The sequence below is a fragment of the Anabrus simplex genome, chromosome 1 (assembly GCF_040414725.1).
Source record: "Anabrus simplex isolate iqAnaSimp1 chromosome 1, ASM4041472v1, whole genome shotgun sequence".
NCBI lineage: Eukaryota > Metazoa > Arthropoda > Insecta > Orthoptera > Tettigoniidae > Anabrus > Anabrus simplex.
Window position 1 is genome coordinate 526,719,399 of NC_090265.1, and position 20,043 is coordinate 526,739,441.

General features: G+C 37.9%; 1 protein-coding gene across 1 annotated transcript in view; it reads left to right on the forward strand.

Moving 5' to 3' along the window:
• Brr2 (U5 small nuclear ribonucleoprotein l(3)72Ab) overlaps positions 1-20,043 on the forward strand; it is a 226,235-nt gene that overhangs the window by 182,446 nt on the left and 23,746 nt on the right. Inside the window, exon 21 of the mRNA XM_067135469.2 lies at positions 6,040-6,199. Coding sequence (XP_066991570.1) covers positions 6,040-6,199 — 160 coding nt within the window. The remainder of the gene's footprint in view (positions 1-6,039; positions 6,200-20,043) is intronic.

The following is a 20,043-nucleotide window of genomic DNA, read 5'->3' on the forward strand; positions in this document are numbered from 1 at the left end:
GTCCTTTCTTATTAGCAGCATACATTTTCATTGTCTCTAGTTTTCGCTTTTAATTTAGGTATCTGTTTCGAATAAACTCTAGTTCATGTATACAGGTGGACTACTTTTTCATAAATTTCTGGAACTTTATAAGAAATCAGAAAAGCCATTGTATTAATGATGCCTTTACATTTTGATACATTTGTAGGTGCTTTCTTCAAGGGCACAACATATCATGGACTTTTGGTAATCTTAAGAGCCCAATTGCTCTTTTTCAAGATAAAGTTGCTTTTGAGCAAAGTGGCAGGGCTATTAAAATGGTTTTATTTTCCATTTTCATAACTCGCAGTTCTTCTTTCACTCTCTCGATTTAAGTGTTTTCAGAAACTACTTCAGCAGAAGTCGACTCAGTGGTTGTACTTTCATCCATCTTTGGCATTTTTCTTGGGTGACAAGGCTACCATCTTTGACATCACTCTCTCAAACACTGTTCTCTTCTGCCAGCGCATCTCCTGTTCATGACTGGCCTGTAATGAAACTTGCTTTTAATAGAAGGCTATTTAGTTTTGAAAGATTTTGTGTTATTATTCTGTCAAAGCTTGAGGCCTAGAAATCTAGAAGGAAGTGGTCGCAATATATGAGATAGGTACTGGTACCATCCTGGTATTTGCCTGGATTTAAGTACAGCAAACGGTAGAATGCAAACCCACCTGTCCCCAGACATAAAATATACTGAATTTTTCGTAGGTTGTAACATAAATTGGTGACCAAATATAACTATGTCACATTAGGCAGTAATGATAAATACTATAGCAAATAAAAATGGCAAAATGCAGATATACAAATAAATGACGAAAAATCAATTTTTGAACCCTAAACCAACGCCTTAAAAGTAAATAATTTACTCTTCAGTTATTGCAGCATTTCTTAGGAGAGGCCTCTTTATAATTTATTTTACATTTCCCAATTGATAAGAGCTTCAGTATATCAAAAATGAAGACCAATAGCACCTGACCGTGTCGACGATATTAAAGCATTATACAGTAAGCATAGTCTACTGTACATTGCGTGATGTCTCCTGTATACTGTATTTACATTACTCATGTCACACCTTACTCATGCTGCGACGATGTATGAATAAATGTCCTTCTCTCTGTTGGTGACAGATATGCTTCCCAATATTAAAGAACAGTAGGTCTGTTGTCCAGTAGCACTATTGACCCCATGCCAGTCAGGTATTTTCTGCAAAGGAACTGTACCAAACCACAATTTCTTTTTCAGAGGCACATCCTACAGTTCATTTTTGAGGTTCCGTTTGTAGTCCTCTGGTAAAAAAAAATGTGCAGAGCGAACTCGACCAGTACTAGCATTGATGTTATCTTTTTGTTTGCTTCTTAAAATCTACTGCCTTTGAACATCCTCATTCTTAGGAAAAGTGTAGTAAACAACTTCAGAATTTCTACAGGCATTGTTTTTGCAGTTAGAAACGGCATAGTTACTGTGGCTCCCTATTTTTGAAACCACATTATTTTACTTCAAAATTAATCATCCAGCTGCAACACAGAGCACACTCTCTTCAACAGGCAACAATGAATTGTCTGCACAGTGGCATCAGCATCAAGGTAGCCTCCTGGTGACTGCAGCAGAAACTGTGATATCGGCCTACGTGATAATATTCTTATTATCTTGGGCTTTCCTGTCTGTTTCATTCTAGTATAGCTCAGTGTTTACATGCGTTTGATAATCTCTACAACTTGTACTAAAAGGGGTGGGGCTTCTAAGTTATGCAAAATCCCTCTTATCAGAGAAAATAAAGTTGTGGCTTAAGGATTAAAACTAATACTGTACTTTAAAGTATACAATATCAAAGTATACAATAACAGTACTCAAAACAATGTGGAGAGGTAAGTTATGTGTATCAGATAAGACACATGTACAAATAACACATCTAGATGCTGAATTGAGATAGTTCAAAATTACAATACACCTACTTGCAAATTATCTATGGATCAATCCAGTTTTCTTTATGTACAGAATAGTTCTGTACTGGTTCTCAGTGTTTTATTCAGTGAGTGATTCACACACGTTTTTGGTAGATCTATTATAAGATGGTAATTGGTCAGTAACTGTGATGTTTTACTGAGTATTATAGGTTTAAAGATGATGTCCCTCTCCTTCTTGGAATATTTCCTATGTTGCCTGCATATAATTATGTTGTGCAGCCTAAAGTGACTGCTGAACACATAACCTCTGATTAAAGGTTTCACTAGAGAGTGGCTGTAGTTCACGATCTAAGGTCAAATCTGTAACACCAATGTATACAGTAATTACTGAATAACATTTTACATTTCAAAAGTGTTGTCCGAATTATCCGAAGTCTGTGATACCAAGGTCCGAGTTATCAAGGGTTTACTGTGTTGTACATTAGTTGATATTAATTTTACTCTCTTTTATTTTTCCTTCAGTCATTTTCAAGAAAATACACTAAATATGCTTTTGATCTGTCTATATTTAGCATTAAGTTTAAATTAACATTCCATTGTTTATGCATTAAAGCATGATGGATAGAAGAGAAAGTGTGCTGACTGAGGTTGTTTTATTTGTTTCTGTTGTTATGTAAAGCCAGTATCACCACCGGGCAATAACTGAGTGATAGCTGATTGCAAATATGAGTAATAAGTGAGATATGAAGTTATCATTTAGTGTTTTAACCATCAGTAAATGGATAAAAATGTTCTTGTTTTCGTGTTGATGGTGTCTGTCTCACAGTTAATCCACTTACCAACTCACGATTGAGTTTCCTTGTAAAATATGAATGATACAGCAAACAGTTCGTGGTTCCCAATAAAAGCAACTTCATGTAGATTCAACAGTAAATTGTTATTGTACTGTAATAACTTATTTGTTTGTAACTTCAGCAACATTTAACCAACGGTCAGGTATACATGTAGGCCTACTTGTGCTAGTGAACTGAATCTACCAGGCAGTGATAGTTATTGCCATAAACTGAATGCGTCAGGCCTAAGTATATGCAATTTATCTGCAGGAATTAACTAAACGCATAACACCGTTATAAATTAACCAATAGATATAGGTACTTAATTACCACAGACTAGCCCGAAAGTTTCATCAGAACATTGGCCGGCAGAGTAAGGGAGGTGTTGGTATACAATTTCGAATCACTAGATTGTGTGCCAAAAGCCTGGATTAAATTCCAAACCTCTCTGCAGTGCTTATATGGAGTGAGGGCACATGACACTGTTGATGGTGATTTGTCTATCAGATGGGGACATAAAGCTTTGAGCAGACCCCTCGGTATTATTTGACAGGAGCAGGCTACGTGCCAACACCGGGTTTCACCCTCTCCCTACTTGGTCATCATCATCGTCCCACACCCTGACACGCAGGTCGCCTATGGGTGTCATACAGAAATACCCGCACCAGGCAGCCACAAAACGTCCTCGGACACTCCCGGCACTAAAAGCCGTATGATAAATAATAATACCACAGACTACTCAAAACCTGCGAGTACACAAAAAAAAAATTGAAGGTATGCAAATTAGACCTAAATGAAGCAAACCTACATTGATTTAAGTAGCAACATGATAAAAACTTGCTTTTAAATTAGGATATTGCATTTGGGAGATAGTGGGTTTCAAACTCCACTGTCGGCAGCCTTGAAGATGGTTTTCCGTGGTTTCCCATTTTCACACAAGGCAAATGCTGGGGCTGTACCTTAATCAAGGCCATGGTCGCTTCATTCCCTTTCCTATCCCATCGTCACCATAAGACCTGTCTATGTTGGTGTGACATAAAGCAGATTGAAAAAAAAAAGAAAGGATAGGAATTACTTCATCCAACTGGTAAGCACATAAAATGTGCTAATTACATGAATGCATAATTATTGATACATTTTTTCCTAATGTAATAGACTTACTCCTTCCTCAGTTCTTTGGTTTGAAAGAAAATTCAATATCTTATGAAGTGAAGTACTGTTATAAGTTTTTAAATTATGTTCAGCACATGTTCATTGCTGCACCCTAATCCACATGTGATACTAATTATGGGATGGAGCTTTTGTTGGTTAACACATTGGAAATGGCCATATTTGAATATGCTACCCTTCACAAGTCGCCAGATTTTTTTATGGTTTTTGAAAATTTTCTGTACTAGGGGAAGCAGTGATCACACTTTCTTCTGTACAAAAATGAGTTTTAATTATTATAATAGTGCAGAAATTTTTAAATAAAGTTTTTTGAAGATAATAAATTCTAAAACAAAAAATAAGCCATTTAGGTTAATATTTTTAAATTTGAGAAATATTGAGGGGTCATCTACTAAAACATACTAATACGTGTTTTACCTTCAGATTGAAAACATGATATATTAAAAATTGAAAGAATTTGTGCAGGCAATAAAATATGGTGGATACTTTCTAAGGAACCAAAAAAATACTCTTGGATTATGTTCTGCATTGAAGTTCATGAGATTATTTAAAGTATTGTTTCAAAATATATCATGATCAGTTGGCATGGGTATCTTTGTTTATAACCAATGATTTATTTTCCCACCATTCGTCGCTTGACGGCGGGCTCGCGTCGAGTTGTTGCTGGTTGTCATCTGTACATGGGAAGGAACCCAAATTTTTGGGGAGTGGTATACAACTACATTACAGGACCCACTACATACCAATTTGAAATTAGCTCATTGTCTAAGTTTACTTGCCTGAAGCATCAGAAACATATTGTTTACTTGTTGTGAATTGTTACCCTTTTTCTCAATTTCAGAACCTGTGTCCTCCATAAGAACATCCAGTATTGATTTATCGTCTAAATTTAGTATGCTTGAATTAGACATGCTGAATATTCACAAGAATAACAACAAACAAGTCTGCCTCTTGAACACACACTTTTCCTGTTCGCATGCACGTACTTTACATGTTACAAATCTCATGTTGTACTTTCCTGCTCATTTCACAGTTGAAAGTGAATGATGATGCAGCCTCAGGTTATGTAGGAATATAGCTGTGTTATTAATGCCTTGAAAGAAGAGCTCTCAACTTATGCTCCTAAACTAGTACATTTTATGCTTATAGAAGCATCCAGCAGCATTTTGGTGAATTCACAGCTCGCTGAAATGGCGGCTACTATTTTTACCTTCAATGACAATATGCATCCGTAGATTCTCCAAGCTCCATCAGTAGGAATGAAATATTGCACCCATAGTTTCTATGGATGTTGTCTCCAATGTGTTAAGGCAATTATTGACGCCGTATACCTTTCGAACACTGAAGAAATATATTCTCATCTTTTGGTGGCGAAAAGAAATCTCGTTTTCTTTGCTTCTTCTTGTTATAACCTGACTTGCAGCCCAGAACAAAACAGTGCACCAGCATTTTCACATCAAATAACACTTAATACTACACATCATCAGTAAAATATATTAGGTATATTATAACTCTCACTCAACTTCAGAATGTTTCGTGAAACACTTAACACATTGCAGAAGATCAGAAAAATTATTTGGCTCATATTAACTGCTTTTCAAACAGCATCAACAATAGTGAGCAATAGCCTAACTGCGCATCAATGCGACAGGTGGCAAGAACATAAACATCCAAAATATTAACATGTGACTGAGAAGAAGTTAGCCTACTTGTATGTTCTATTCGTTATGCCTGAAGTAAACCTTATTCTACCTTGATAATCAAATGGAATTGGTTTATTGTATGTAAAATTTGTGATTCATAAATTAAGACACACGGCACAATTCTGCCAGAACATGTGGTGTCATTCTCATATAGTTCAGTGGTATTTGGATACCCAAGTGGTATCTCACAGTAGTACTGTTGGTCCCTAGGTAGTTTTAAAGATAAGTGTTTATGCCTGTTCCTGGCTTCTAAAGTTTCCTGTAAATGACGTGTGGTTTCCGTTATTCTTACTACTACTGTTTGGAGAAGTATTTTGAGTATAAGAGGACTAATAACTATAAATTTTATAACTTAAGAATCAATTACTGAAAGAAATTATTTTGCTAACAAATCTGCCATTCTATTTTCAGTGTTGTATCGTGGTTGGGCACAACTAGCTGATAAAGCGCTCTCTCTGTGTAAGATGGTAGACAGACGTATGTGGCAGTCAATGTCGCCTCTGAGACAGTTCCGTAAGATGCCTGAGGAAATTGTTAAGAAGGTGGAGAAGAAGAATTTTCCATGGGAAAGGTTTGTGTTTTACTTTCAGATTGAAAAAATGAAAAATAATTTGTGTAGTCAATAACAAATGACAAATACTTACTAAGGAACCAAGAAAATACTTTTGGATTATGTTGTACATTGAAGTTCATGAGATTAAAAGTTTAGTTTCAAAAGATATTAATAATAATTTGGTTTGGAAGTATAGTTTTCTTCCACTCTCCATGATAAATATCAACAGTGATAATATATGTTAAATTACTTTATTTATGCAAGTATAAAACAATCCTCTATTTGTAGAGACTTCCTAAGAATATTCACATTCCAGTATTATTCCATGCCATCACTGTCGTCTTCAGAGCCATCCAGGATGCTGAATATATAGCACTTTTGAACCCATTCACTGTAGATGCATCGGAGATCTCTCTCTCTCTCTCTCTCTCTCTCTCTCTCTCTCATTTTTCTGGTGACTGTATTAGATGACCTAAGAATGATATTCGTTTCTTTTTCATTGTGCTAGTCACAGGTTCTGTTACTTTATAAACTGTCTCTCATTGGAAGCTAGTCTCCAGACTCTGTTTACTTGATGTTTTTTATTTAAACAGGTCCTCACTATTCTCCTTTCTAACTTGAGTACTATATCTATTACAGCTGTGTTTGTTGTTTTGAATAATGTTTCTCTTGCATATGTAATTTATGGCTGGGTGACTGTTTTGTAGTGTTTCAATTTGGTTGCTATTGAAAGACACTTTTTATTATATGTATTCTTGGTAACATGCTGTGCTGTAACCAGTTTATCTATTCTATTTTGCCATGCTGGTTTCTCATTCAGGTTATATGTGATTATTTCACCTATATATTTAAATTTTTCTACAATTTTTATTTCTTGGTCTACCAACTTAATTTTGTTTGCAAGCAGAAGTTGAGTTAGCATAATTTCTGTTTTTTTCAAAACTCCACTGTATATATATATTTTTTTTAATGTTATTTGTTCGGGGCATCGACCCATGTGGATCTTTTGCCCCTACTGGCACCATATTGTATGAACCTGCATGTTATTGGAATGGTGGTAGTGTGGAATATTGTGTGTGAGGAAAGGAACATTAAGGACATCACAAACACCCAGTCCACTGAGCTCGATAGTTGCAGTAGCTTAAGTGCGGCCAATATCCAGTATCGTAATTGTGCAATATCCAGTATTCGGGAGATAGTAGGTTTGAACCCCACTGTCGGCAGCCCTGAGGATGGTTTTCCTTGGTTTCCCATTTTCACACCAGGCAAATGCTGGGGCTGTACCTTAATTGAGGCCATGGCCGCTTTCTTCCCACTCCTAGCCCTTCCCTGTCCCATTGTCGCCGTAAGACCTATCTGTTGCAAGCGATAAAAATCATTGTTATCCATATTGAAGATACTGAATGTAGGATGCTAAATGGTTTATTTTGTCACCTATTCAATACATATAAAATATTTTACATTTAGGAATTTATTTTAATTCCACTTGAGACATGTTTCGCCCTTCATTGAGGGCATCCTCAGTCAAATTACCTTCTCAAGGCAAAAATCAGGTACCTGATTAGCATTTAACATGCACAAATTAATACACATTACAATGAGGAAATTAAGTATGAGAAACACTTGTACAGTGATGATGGTTAAAGAATATAAGTATAAGAATAAGATCGGCACCAATGCTTAAAATTACTGGGTAATTATAGCAGAGTTCTGTAGTGGTGCTCTGAAGAATAATTGACGCACTCTTGGGAAATTATAAAGTTTATAAAATTATTTACAGTATAACAGTCAGGGAGGAAAAGGTATAGTGCTCGGCGTCAATGTTTGTAACAAAAATTATTGTCAATGGTCGGAAACTATACACTAAATTTACATTATCCAATTGAACAGTTGAGAATATACAGTTTATATACATATTTACAAGAGAGCAGCTTGGTGAGCAAGGATATAAAAAAATTCTAGTACCAAGTGCGTCCCGTTGTTTTAATCATTGGAAGATGATTGTAGCATTGACCTATCAAAATTATAAACTAAGATTAAACCACTCTGCATAATTTTGATAGGTCAATGCTACAATCATCTTCCAATGATTAAAACAACGGGACGCACTTGGTACTAGAATTTTTTTATATCCTTGCTCACCAAGCTGCTCTCTTGTAAATATGTATATAAACTGTATATTCTCAACTGTTCAATTGGATAATGTAAATTTAGTGTATAGTTTCCGACCATTGACAATAATTTTTGTTACAAACATTGACGCCGAGCACTATACCCTTTCCCCCCTGACTGTTATACTGTAAATAATTTTATAAACTTTATAATTTCCCAAGAATGCGTCAATTATTCTTCAGAGCACCACTACAGAACTCTGCTATAATTACCCAGTAATTTTAAGCATTGGTGCCGATCTTATTCTTAAACTTATATTGTTTAACCATCACCATTGTACAAGTGTTTCTCATACTTAATTTCCTCATTGTAATGTGTATTAATTTGTGCATGTTAAATGCTAATCAGGTACCTGATTTTTGCCTTGAGAAGGTAATTTGACTGATGATGCCCTCAATGAAGGGCGAAACATGTCTCAAGTGGAATTAAAATAAATTCCTAAATGTAAAATATTTTATATGTATTGAATAGGTGACAAAATAAACCATTTAGACCTATCTGTGTCAGTGCAATGTAAAGCAACTTGCAAACACCCAGTCCCCAGGCCAGGGATATTAATCATTACAATTAAAAAACCCTGACCCGGCCGAGAATCTAACCCGGGGTCGCTGGGTGCCAGCCGGACGCATTGCCCCCTACACCGCGGGGCTGGACACTTCATTATATTAACAGAGTTCGAACTTTCAAGATCAAGTTACACGCTTACACGGCTAACACAAGCTCTCTTTTCTATCCGCTAGCACACCCTGCAGGGTAGTAGAAGTATGTAATCAGTCTGGAACACAGTCAGTCAACCAGTTGTCAGTCTAGAATTATTACCGGTACTATACCCTTCAGAATGACAGGCGGCAATTCTGTGAATTGCGAAAGAAGCGAAAGACCGAAAGAACAGCTGTGACAAAATTCAGCACACCATTAAATAGCACAACTTGCAATGACCTTTCGGAATACGAATATAATCGCATCAGACTCCAAAATGCTTTAGATCGACTTGCTGCTATCGATGATGCCATACAAGAAATGTTAACAGACGCTGAATACAAGGCTGATATCGGGAAATGTGAAGAGTACATAGACATCGCAAAGAGAGTGATTCTAAAAGCATCACAAGCCATCAAGAAACAAGAAATCTACACCGTCAGCACCTGTCATGCACACAGTGAAACTCCCTGCAGTAAAATTGGAAAAATTTACAGGTGACATTGAATACTGGGCACGCTTTTGGGAACAGTTCAAGTCGTCTATTAATAACAATCAATCTCTTGCTAACATCGATAAGCACGCTTTTCTTTGTGGATATCTGGAAGGAGAGCCCAAGAACCTGTTTGATGGAATACCAGTGACGGCTGATGTATACGAGGAAACAAAACATATTAATTTCTCACTATGGAAACACTGACCGCATCGTTCAAGCCCATCCAGATTATCTCAAAGCCTTTCAACAAATTTCAGACGACACTCCTTCTACTCTAAATACCATCTACATAGAATGCATTCGATGTATACAAGCCTTATGAGCCTTAGGAGACGTAAATCACTACAGATGGATGTTAGCCCCGAACATTCTGCAAGCTTTCCCTGAAGATATTGTACTCCGTTGGATAATTTATTCCAGAAGAGAGGGCATTCACGAAGGTCATATCACTGAGCTAATGGAGTTCCTAAATGAGGAGGGAGAGGGCGCTATGATCACACAGTAAATCAGGAGAGATTTCAGTTCACCAGATTTCTTCATCGCCACGACCGCGACACTACACGTAAACACGAAGTCCAAATATCTGGAAACAAAAACAAAGCAACCACCTTCTGCATTCTTTGTATTTTGTGAGACACGAGGACACTGGACCCAAGACTGCACAAAGATCTCCAACATATCTGAGCGAATTGCTAAAAGCAACCAGCTGATGCTTCTTGTGTTTCAGTAAAGGTCGCAGTAAGAAAGTACGCCAAAAGAAGAGTAAGGCGTCATGCACAAAATCTCATCGCGTTCCGATATGCAATGGAGAGCAGGTCACGTCGGTATCTGTGGGAAAGATCGAAGTTTATAAACCAAACTTCACATATCTTCAAGCAGCTACTGTCTGGATCACAGGGCCAACTGGTCTTAGAAAATGTACACACTGCATTTTGGATCCTGGAAGGCAATCAAGTTTCGTGAATAGAAGTCTGGTAGATCAGCTTCAGTTAACTATCTTGGGAAATAAGGGTTTGACAGTTGCTGGATTCGAGTTACCTTGTCGCACATCTTCAGCTCGCAGACTTATTGAATTTAACACCAGTGGAGTATGGACGAAAACTATCTTGCATATGTCAGCATTTGAGAGTGAAAATGTCTACAAGTCGCATCCGCTTGTTCCACACGAAGTACAGTCCCTGTCACCCCTGTGGAAATTGATATTTGCTGATCCCAAGGATGACAACAATGATCTTCCAATAGAACTTCTCATAGGCGGAGACCAGTACTGGAAGGTGATTCTTGATGACCAGCCAATACACCTTTGAGATTCAATAGTACTTATTCATTCTAAATTTTGGTGGATTTTGAATGGAAATAAGTCAGGAACTATAGTCAGCAATTTAAACATTGAACCACATTCACACTGATGAGGAACCATCCCTTACGGACGATGATATGCAAAGATTTTGGGATCTAGAGTTCTTTGCAATAAGGGAACATCAGAAAAGGACGCTTACTGCAAAAGATGCTGCCATTCTTCAAGAATTCCATGAATCATTTAAAATTCAAGATGGGCAGAGAGTTGTTTCTCTACCAAAGAATGAAGATCTGGTCTTGCCTTCCAACCGTAATAACCCTTAAAATCGTTTTCGCGTATTGCAGAAAAAACTTGCCGGTAATACCCAGTTCGAAGAGATGTACCCATCTCAGATGATGGACTACAGCAAAAAAGGACACACTGAGATGATTGCTGCAGAGGAATCGACAAATCTTGTATTTTATTTGCCTCATCATGCCATCAAGAACGAGCGAAATGGCACAGTGAAGTGGAGGATCGTCTTTGATGCATCATCACATGAGGGAGACGCACCGTCCCTTAATGATATTTTGGAAGCAGGCCCTAGCCTGTTACCAGAAATATTGTCTGTGTTAATCCGCTTTCGGACTTACCGCCAAGCCATAGTAGAAGATGGAACTCGGGCTTTTTTTTACAGTTATGCCCTGATACAAACGACCGAGATTTGACCCGATTCTTCTGATACAATGTCAAAAAAGATGGAAACTTGCAAGCAGCAGATGATGTGGCCATTTACACATCCACTCTCCTCTCATTTTGTCTCACAAGTAGTCCATTTTTTTGTCCGCTACACACTGTAAATTTAATTTCCCTGCCGAATGCTATCTTAGCCATATTAGTTCTATTCGGGATACACATGTACTGAAAAGTGTTAGGAAGGAAATTTAGATATATTTTTCCATTATAGTAGTAAAATTTCCTCATGTTTCCGCATCAGACAGGTTCTGCTAAATACAGTCACATGAATATTAAACCGTACCTCCGTTCTCCGATATGGACAATTTTCTGGTTCATAAAGGTTCTGCTAAAGGCAGGTTTTTACTGTATTTAACTATTATTGTTTTCATTGTAAATATATTATCTGTTGTTCTCATTTCTTTTCTGAATCCTGACTGGTACACTGAGAGTATTTTATAGAGTAATCTTCTGCCTATTTTATGATTTGTTTATCCAAAATTGCGGTATAAATCTTGCTGAGTGTGTCCAACAAGGTAATAATCCTATAATTATTTGTATTTGATCTTTCTTCCTTCCATTTGTATATCTGACATATATTATTCCTTCTTGCCAAAATCTTGAGATTTTCCTACCATCAAAAATGTTGTTAAATATTTTAGTTATTATTCCTAACATCTGACTGTTATTACCTATACTTTTTCAGAATTCATAAGTAATTCCACTAACAGCACCTGATTTCCCACCCTTCTTTTTGTTTATGTCTCTAAAATCCGTAGTTATTGGATCGTCAAGTACAGGCAGAGTGTTCTCCATTCCTTATCGCTTATACTTGCTTGTTTACTACTTTTAATTTCTTTACAGATTTTGCTTATTCTGTTCCATACGTTCTTAGTTTCATTTTCTTTACAATACCTATTGTAGTACCTCTTTGGTCTGCCAGTTCTTTCTATTTTCACTCATTAAATCTTTGTACTCCTTCCTCCTACTGCAGAAGTCTATCCTTAGGTCCTGAGTTCCCTTATTTCTGTGCACTTTTAATGCCTTTATCACTTCAGTTTTCTTTTTCTCACACTCATCATTATACCATAAGTTTTTGTTTATTTTCCAACTTTTTTTTTTTTTTTTTTTTTTTTGCCAGCTACTTTTCCTAATAATGATAATGATGATGATTGTTGTTTAAGGGGGCTTAACACTACTGTTCTTATTGCTTCATCTATGTTATTATTGTCCTTCATATTCTTAATACATAACTTCAATATTTCAAACGTTTTCCCCCTATAATAATCCCTAAATTCATCTCTGTGTTCTTCACTACTTACAAATTGTTTCTGTAATATTTAATACAGTATAACCCCAATTTTGCATGGATCTCAATTTAGCATAAACCCGCATTTAATGGAAGAAATTTGAAGTCCCAAAAATTGTTCCATATGAGCAATGCAATTATACAGGGTTTTTCTATATTCCCATTACAGACTTTAAGAGCTTGCAGTGGGGAACAAGACGGTTAAGTTTAGCGTAGAAACTTGTGTCCGGAACCGTACCGTCTTCCCACTACCCGTAAAAAACCCACCACAGCACATGTTCATATCCCCTGCATTGTACGCGCCACTGACTAGAGTACGTACGTCATTGAACGATCACGTGATGTCTCATACCCCTACAGGTTTGCTGACATTCAATGTCATTCAGTTGAGTGTGTGATCCGCACGGAGACATGTTGTACCCGCTGTTGTACTTGTGATTTTTGTTCATACTACAGTACAGCAATAATTCTTTACTACGTACACAGCAGTAAGTTGTACGTACAATAATTCATCTGCACTAAAAATTTGGGCAATAGTGGATAGGTCGTGGTGGCCCGATTACTTGGCCTGCACATTCACCTGACTTCGCACCGCTAGACTGCTACCTGTAGGGTCACATGAAAACTTGATTTACGAGACACCTGTGGAATCCGAGGAAGATCTAATGACATGGGTTATGACTGCGGTGAATGTTGGAGGATCAGGAATTGGTGTTTTTGTGTATGAGAACATGGTACAGGGGTACCATGCCTGTGTTGACGTTGGTGGTCGTCACATCGAGCCCCACCTGTAATTTGACCCAGACGACAAGCAACAGGAGCCAGACAGAGCACCAAAAATGGGGGAAGCTGTGAACGTGTGCTGTGGTGGTTTTTCGCGGATAGCGGGAAGACAGTACGTTTCTGGGCACAAATTCCTGTGTTAAATTTAACCATCTTGGTCTCCACTGCAAGCCCTCAAAGTCTGTTATGGGAATTTAGAAACAGCCTCTATATTTGATTTAATGTAATTCACATTAGGGCAAAACCTGCATTTAGCGTAAGAAAATGTTAAAATTCTCAAGTACACTAGAGTCCCGTTAATCCGAAAGTCTGGTTAATCTGAACTGAAATATTCAATTTAAAAAAAAAAAATATATATATATATATATTGTGACTGCTTATTCGCACATTACATTCTTTACCCGATACCTCCATTTTTACTCGTCGTTGGGCAGCCTAGTTTGACGAAATGGAGTTGCTCAGCGGATACCTCAGGGTTTTCTTATGGCAAGTAAGACATGTAATCTTACTGTAGAATTCGCTTTACGTGAGTTCAAGAGAATCCCAACTCACGGGTGACACCTACCGACACTCACGACATAATAATAATCGTCGACAACCTTTTCCGAATATTGATCTCGAGAGAACTTACCATGATTAAAGGAAGCACCCAATTTCACGGTACTTTTCTTAGTTATTAATTAACTTACGAGCTAGACAGTAATTAAAGAATTCATGACACAAGCAATTATAGAAAAATAACAAGATATTTATTAATAAATCTTGAATTATTAAATTACCATAATATGCGACGCATTATTTAAAATTGACTGAAAATAAGTATGGAGCGCTGGCTCTTAAAATAAAACAAAAATAATATTCAGTATTTTAAAATTATTAAGATCAGTTCCTTTGTGAAGTAGAAGTTAAGTATTTACACATTTACAATAGATCACTGGACACATCTGAGGTCCACCTTGCGGTTTGAATGAAAGTGTAACATCAACACCATTAACTTGTTACGATAGTTCATTTCCTTAGTCTGATTAAACCAGTCTCACTTGGACATAATGTTCAGCCGAAATGCATCTAAAATACACTAATAAGTTAAGTCTGAATAAATTAGAATACATTTAAATAAATCTGAATAAATTAAAGGAAATCGAAAGTAGATCTAAGTAAAATTAAGATAATTCCGAGTAAAATCCGAAGTCATGATTTTGTTGCAACGATCTCGTTGTGCGTGGATAACTACTTTCGAACTAAGGCATTCTTTCCTAGTGCCAGATAAATACGGCTCCTACTCTAGCCTTTCCCTGGCTGAAGTTCGTTAAAGAAATGTACGTTCAATCGGAGAATATTAATCGGTCAAGCTATCTAACTAATTTTCAACATAATCTTTGGCTGTCATACACATGTCCTTTTAGGTTCAATGTCCCTTTCTTTAGTTATATTCCAATAACCTTCAACTACAATGCAAGCTACTTTTCTCTCTCTTTCGCAATTACTATGGAAGCGCTATGCCACGAGGTTTAGAAACATAATCTCATATACATCGGTGTCGTAATGCATCTGGTTAACTACAGCTATGTCCGACTCGTTGGCTGAATGGTCAGCGTACTGGCCTTCGGTTCAGAGGGTCCCGGGTTCGATTTCCGGCCGGGTCGGGGATTTTAACCTTCATTGGTTAATTCCAATGGCCCGGGGGCTGGGTGTTTGTGCTGTTCCCAACATCCCTGCAACTCTCACACCACACATAACACTATCTTCCACCACAATAACACGCAGTTACCTACACATGGCAGATGCCGCCCACCCTCATCGGAGGGTCTGCCTTACAAGGGCTGCACTCGGCTAGAAATAGCCACACGAAAATAACTACAGCTATTCAAAGTATCGTATTCTGATGTTCATTATAAATCATCTACACTGACATACGATTACGTCATGAGCATACATCTATAATAGTAAACCCAGTTCGTACCTTGGCTTGTGTCGCTCCAGCGGTGATGGCAATCTTACGTAAACTAATCATAAAATCAACTTGTAGTGTGGCATATCTTAACTTGCCGATACACGATGGCCCCTGCATCGTGCAAAACTTCTCATATCACTATATATAACTCGAATCTTTCATCCAATTACCATATTCATATCCTTATTACAACATCCATTTAATATATTACCGTAGCCTCCATAATAATTTATCACGTCCCCAACTTCTCGACTACGTCAAAGTACCACACTTTTTCTTAATATAACATTTACAAGTCGCTGCTTCTCATAACCTACAGATGCGTTCAATGCCCTTTCTATGTACCAAACAATGCGTAATTCCATTTTTGTTTATTTCTACACCGCGCACGACCATTCGTGACGTCAACTTTAAACATTACTTCTATGAAATCTCAATGATCTCCCAGTATGTCATTAAAATCAGCTGTTTCACATTTCTCTTTCAAACCTCACGCTTCATTCAAATATCCTGGTCGATATAGCATAAATTATTGCTATATTACTAAATCATGTAACTACGAACTTAAATATCTGACACTTCGCTGGTAACTTTCACTTGCATTGCCATATTTATCGGTCTACAATTAGCCCATCGGCACATACCTAAGGTACATGTGTAGGCAAACCAAAAATTATGCGATAAAATATTGTGAATGACTTAGCTCGCTCATGGTTGTCCCTGGTCCAGCTGTTCGGTTCCCAAATGGATGTAGTTGGGTCTTCGGTTCGGTCACGGGTTGAACAAATGGTACATCATCCACTCCTTCGTTCTGGTAGTACTATCTGGATTCCCGTTGCCTTGCCTCGTCATGGCTCGGTTGGATGGTTACCCGTCACCTTCCTCGTCATTGCCTGATCGTATGGTAAGATGAATTGTTCCCAGGTTGGTCCATCATGTGTATTTAACACATCATCTTCATCATCTTCTTGTCAGTCTCAAAGTTGAAGATTATATTGCAGTATACAGCCATTTTACTATTCTTCTCTGACGTCTCTAATCCTTAATTTTATTTATTTTTATTTTTCTTTGTAGCTCTCCGACGTATCCGCAATTTCGTAAGATAATCAATTTACCGGGCGAGTTGGCCGTGCGTGTAGAGGCGCGCGGCTGTGAGCTTGCATCCGGGAGATAGTAGGTTCGAATCCCACTATCGGCAGCCCTGAAGATGGTTTTCCGTGGTTTCCCATTTTCACACCAGGCAAATGCTGGGGCTGTACCTTAATTAAGGCCACGGCCGCTTCCTTCCAACTCCTAGACCTTTCCTACCCCATCGTCGCCGTAAGACCTATCTGTGTCGGTGCGACGTAAAGCCCCTAGCAAAAAAAAGAGATAATCAATTCAGTACGTCTATTTTCTGTCTGAACTGCTTTTGAATCTTGACGAAAACTTATTCTCTATTCTTATTCAACCATTTGAAAACACTACTCCTCTTATACGTGATCCTTTGCTTCTCCTAAAAGAATTATTCCGCTGACGGTAATTGCGTCCGCTCTCTACGTCGTGAAAAATTCAAGATGAAGTCTTTTAATAATAATCAAGTTTTTTCTACTTAAAAAAAAAAAAACAATACTGTAGACCGTCCACTGTCCGTTTTACCCGAATACTTAACCATTCCATGACGTACACGGCCCTCTATAACATCATAACAGGTGACTATTCCTTGCTTGCAATAGATTACATGGCCCATACCTTCAGTCGGCGCCATTTTGTAATCTGTCGCGAACGTGTGAACGGGCACAATATATATCCTTATTGAAATGAAAGAACATATTATAGAATGAATATTTAATTGCATTTTATTAGTCATATGTTACTAGAAGAACTTAATGTAAACATAATTACACATCATAAACCATCAATCACTGGTCGTTTCTCTTTACAGAGTCTTTTAGTTTCTTTTGCCGTAGTGAATGGAACCTACTTGAAGATGCAGTGTTAAACCAGCGTCTCATAAACATAACATCAGTGGGCGTAGCAGCGGAGTGTTGCTCGACGTAGCGTACGTCAAGTTCTAAGGCGGCCGCGGCATCTGAATGTGACACTAGTTGTTCATTGTGGTCTTCTTCGTCGTCACTCTGTTCCTCATCAACTTCAGATTCTTTCTCCACCATAGCTACAATTTCTTGGTCTGTTTGTAATTGATGACAGTCAGATTCCATCCACTCGCTAATGTCATTTTCACAGTCGTTTTCTTGTCTACAGGTTCTTAACAAAACCCTACTGTAATTTTATAGAGTATTTTGTTAATGTAACTGCTAAGAATTGACATTTAAATTACAGTAGGTACTGTAGCCTACTGTATTGTAAAACTATTTTCCTCAGACGGTTTGAGGCGCTGGCCTTCTCACCCCAATTTGGCAGGTTCGATCCTGGCTGAGTTCTGTGTTATTTGAAGGTGCTCAAATACATCAGCCTCGTGTAAGTAGATTTACTGGCACGTAAAAGAACTCCTGCGGGAGAAGATTCCGGCACCTAGGCGTCTTCGAAACCATACAAGTAGTTAGCGGGACGTAAAAACAATAACATTATTATTAGAAAACATTTTCTGGTTAATTCGAAAATTTCGTAATCCGAACAGACTCCGGTCCCAATTAGTTCGGATTAACGAGACTCTACTGTATTTATTTCTATTTGTTATGGTTATGGGACATAAAGAACCTATGAAAAATACATAAGCTTGCTAAGGATGATTCAAGGCAGAAGTGGAATTTAGAGCGTGGGCATGTAGGGCTAAACTGAGATGTCAGACCTGGATATACATCTGACCGCGGCTGCTGTAGTACGGTAGAAGAGAACTCTGTTGTAATGACAATATTATTATGCCCTTCGAAAATTCCTATATAATCTGTGTAATATCCTTTGGTTACAGTGAGAACCCTTTTACTGAATCATCCGTTATTACAGGCAAATTTGGGTGTGTTCGTTTTTCTGTTATAAATATTCATACACACTACTCCACCATTTATATTGAATGCAATCGATCATCTTCCGTATTGATTCCTCGCTACATGCAGGAGCAAGCTCTCCCTGAAATTCAAAGGTGCTGTCGATGACGATTAAAAATCTCCCACAACTCCGACTGATGTAAACAAAAATTAGGAAAAAATGTTTTCGCAATATGTGCACTGACAGCATTTCACTCCTTAGAAATACCAGCTGACATAAACGATTGCTTAATTTTAATGTTAGGTACTGAAATAAAATAAAAATGTGAAACCTCTCCTTTTCAAGATATAGTGGTGTACATAACTGATTTCTGAGATGAGGCTTTGTATTTTCACATCTGGTTAAATTTCAGAAAGGCTGTTTCCATTTAAATTTATAGTGAAAAGGTTATCATTACTCTACGGGGAGCTTGAAATGTGTTTTCATAATATGTGCGCGTAAACCTAGGTTAGATGACGCCGTTTGAAGTAAGAAAATGGAAACCTTTACTGCAAGCCTCTGGAGTGATGCTATTGCAATTTTTAATAATAATAAGAAGAAGACCGGGCAAGTTGGCCGTGCGCGTAGAGGCGTGCGGCTGTGAGCTTGCATCCGGGAGATAGTAGGTTCGAATCCCACTATCGGCAGCCCTGAAGATGGTTTTCCGTGGTTTCCCATTTTCACACCAGGCAAATGCTGGGGCTATACCTTAATTAAGGCCACGGCCGATTCCTTCCAACTCCCAGGCCTTTTTATCCCATCGTCGCCATAAGACCTATCTGTGTCGGTGCGACGTAAAGCCCCTAGCAAAAAAAAAAAAATTATAATAATCTTAAGAAGAAGAAGAATGGCGTGTAGCCATCGGAGAGGCCTGATGGTCTTTTGACTTGACGCCCACATGCTACCTGCGCGATTGGGGCTTGCAATTGTTCCCCATGAACGAGGAATTCCCAGTAAGCGCGAGTCATAAGCTCGTGCTGATTACGTCCCTGCCCTTTGTACACATCGCCCATCGCTACTACCGATTGAATGATTTAGTGAGATCTTCAGACCAGTGCGCGGGATCTGCTTTGCGCAGTTTCCGATATGTGTGGAAAGATGACCAAACTTGATTATTTAGAGGAAGTAAAAGTTGTAACAAGGTTTCCGTAGGTGAACCTGTGGAAAGATCATTACCGAAATTATTTTATCAAAAAACATTTCGAGGAGGAGGAGGAGTCGGACGGCCCTGCGCAGTCCTTATCTTCAGCGAGACTCCTATGTCATAGAAAGAAAGAGATCCACCTTATCAATACTAAATTTATTAATGTTTTTTAAAAACAGGACCGGTTTCGACTTATTACAAGTCATCCTCAGCTGTCATTTACATACACATTAGAATACATGTTTTAACAGTTGTATCTTACAAATAAACATGTCATGTTTGATAGACATTAGGTAGTATGTCTAGAAGTGAAATTCTGCTTCT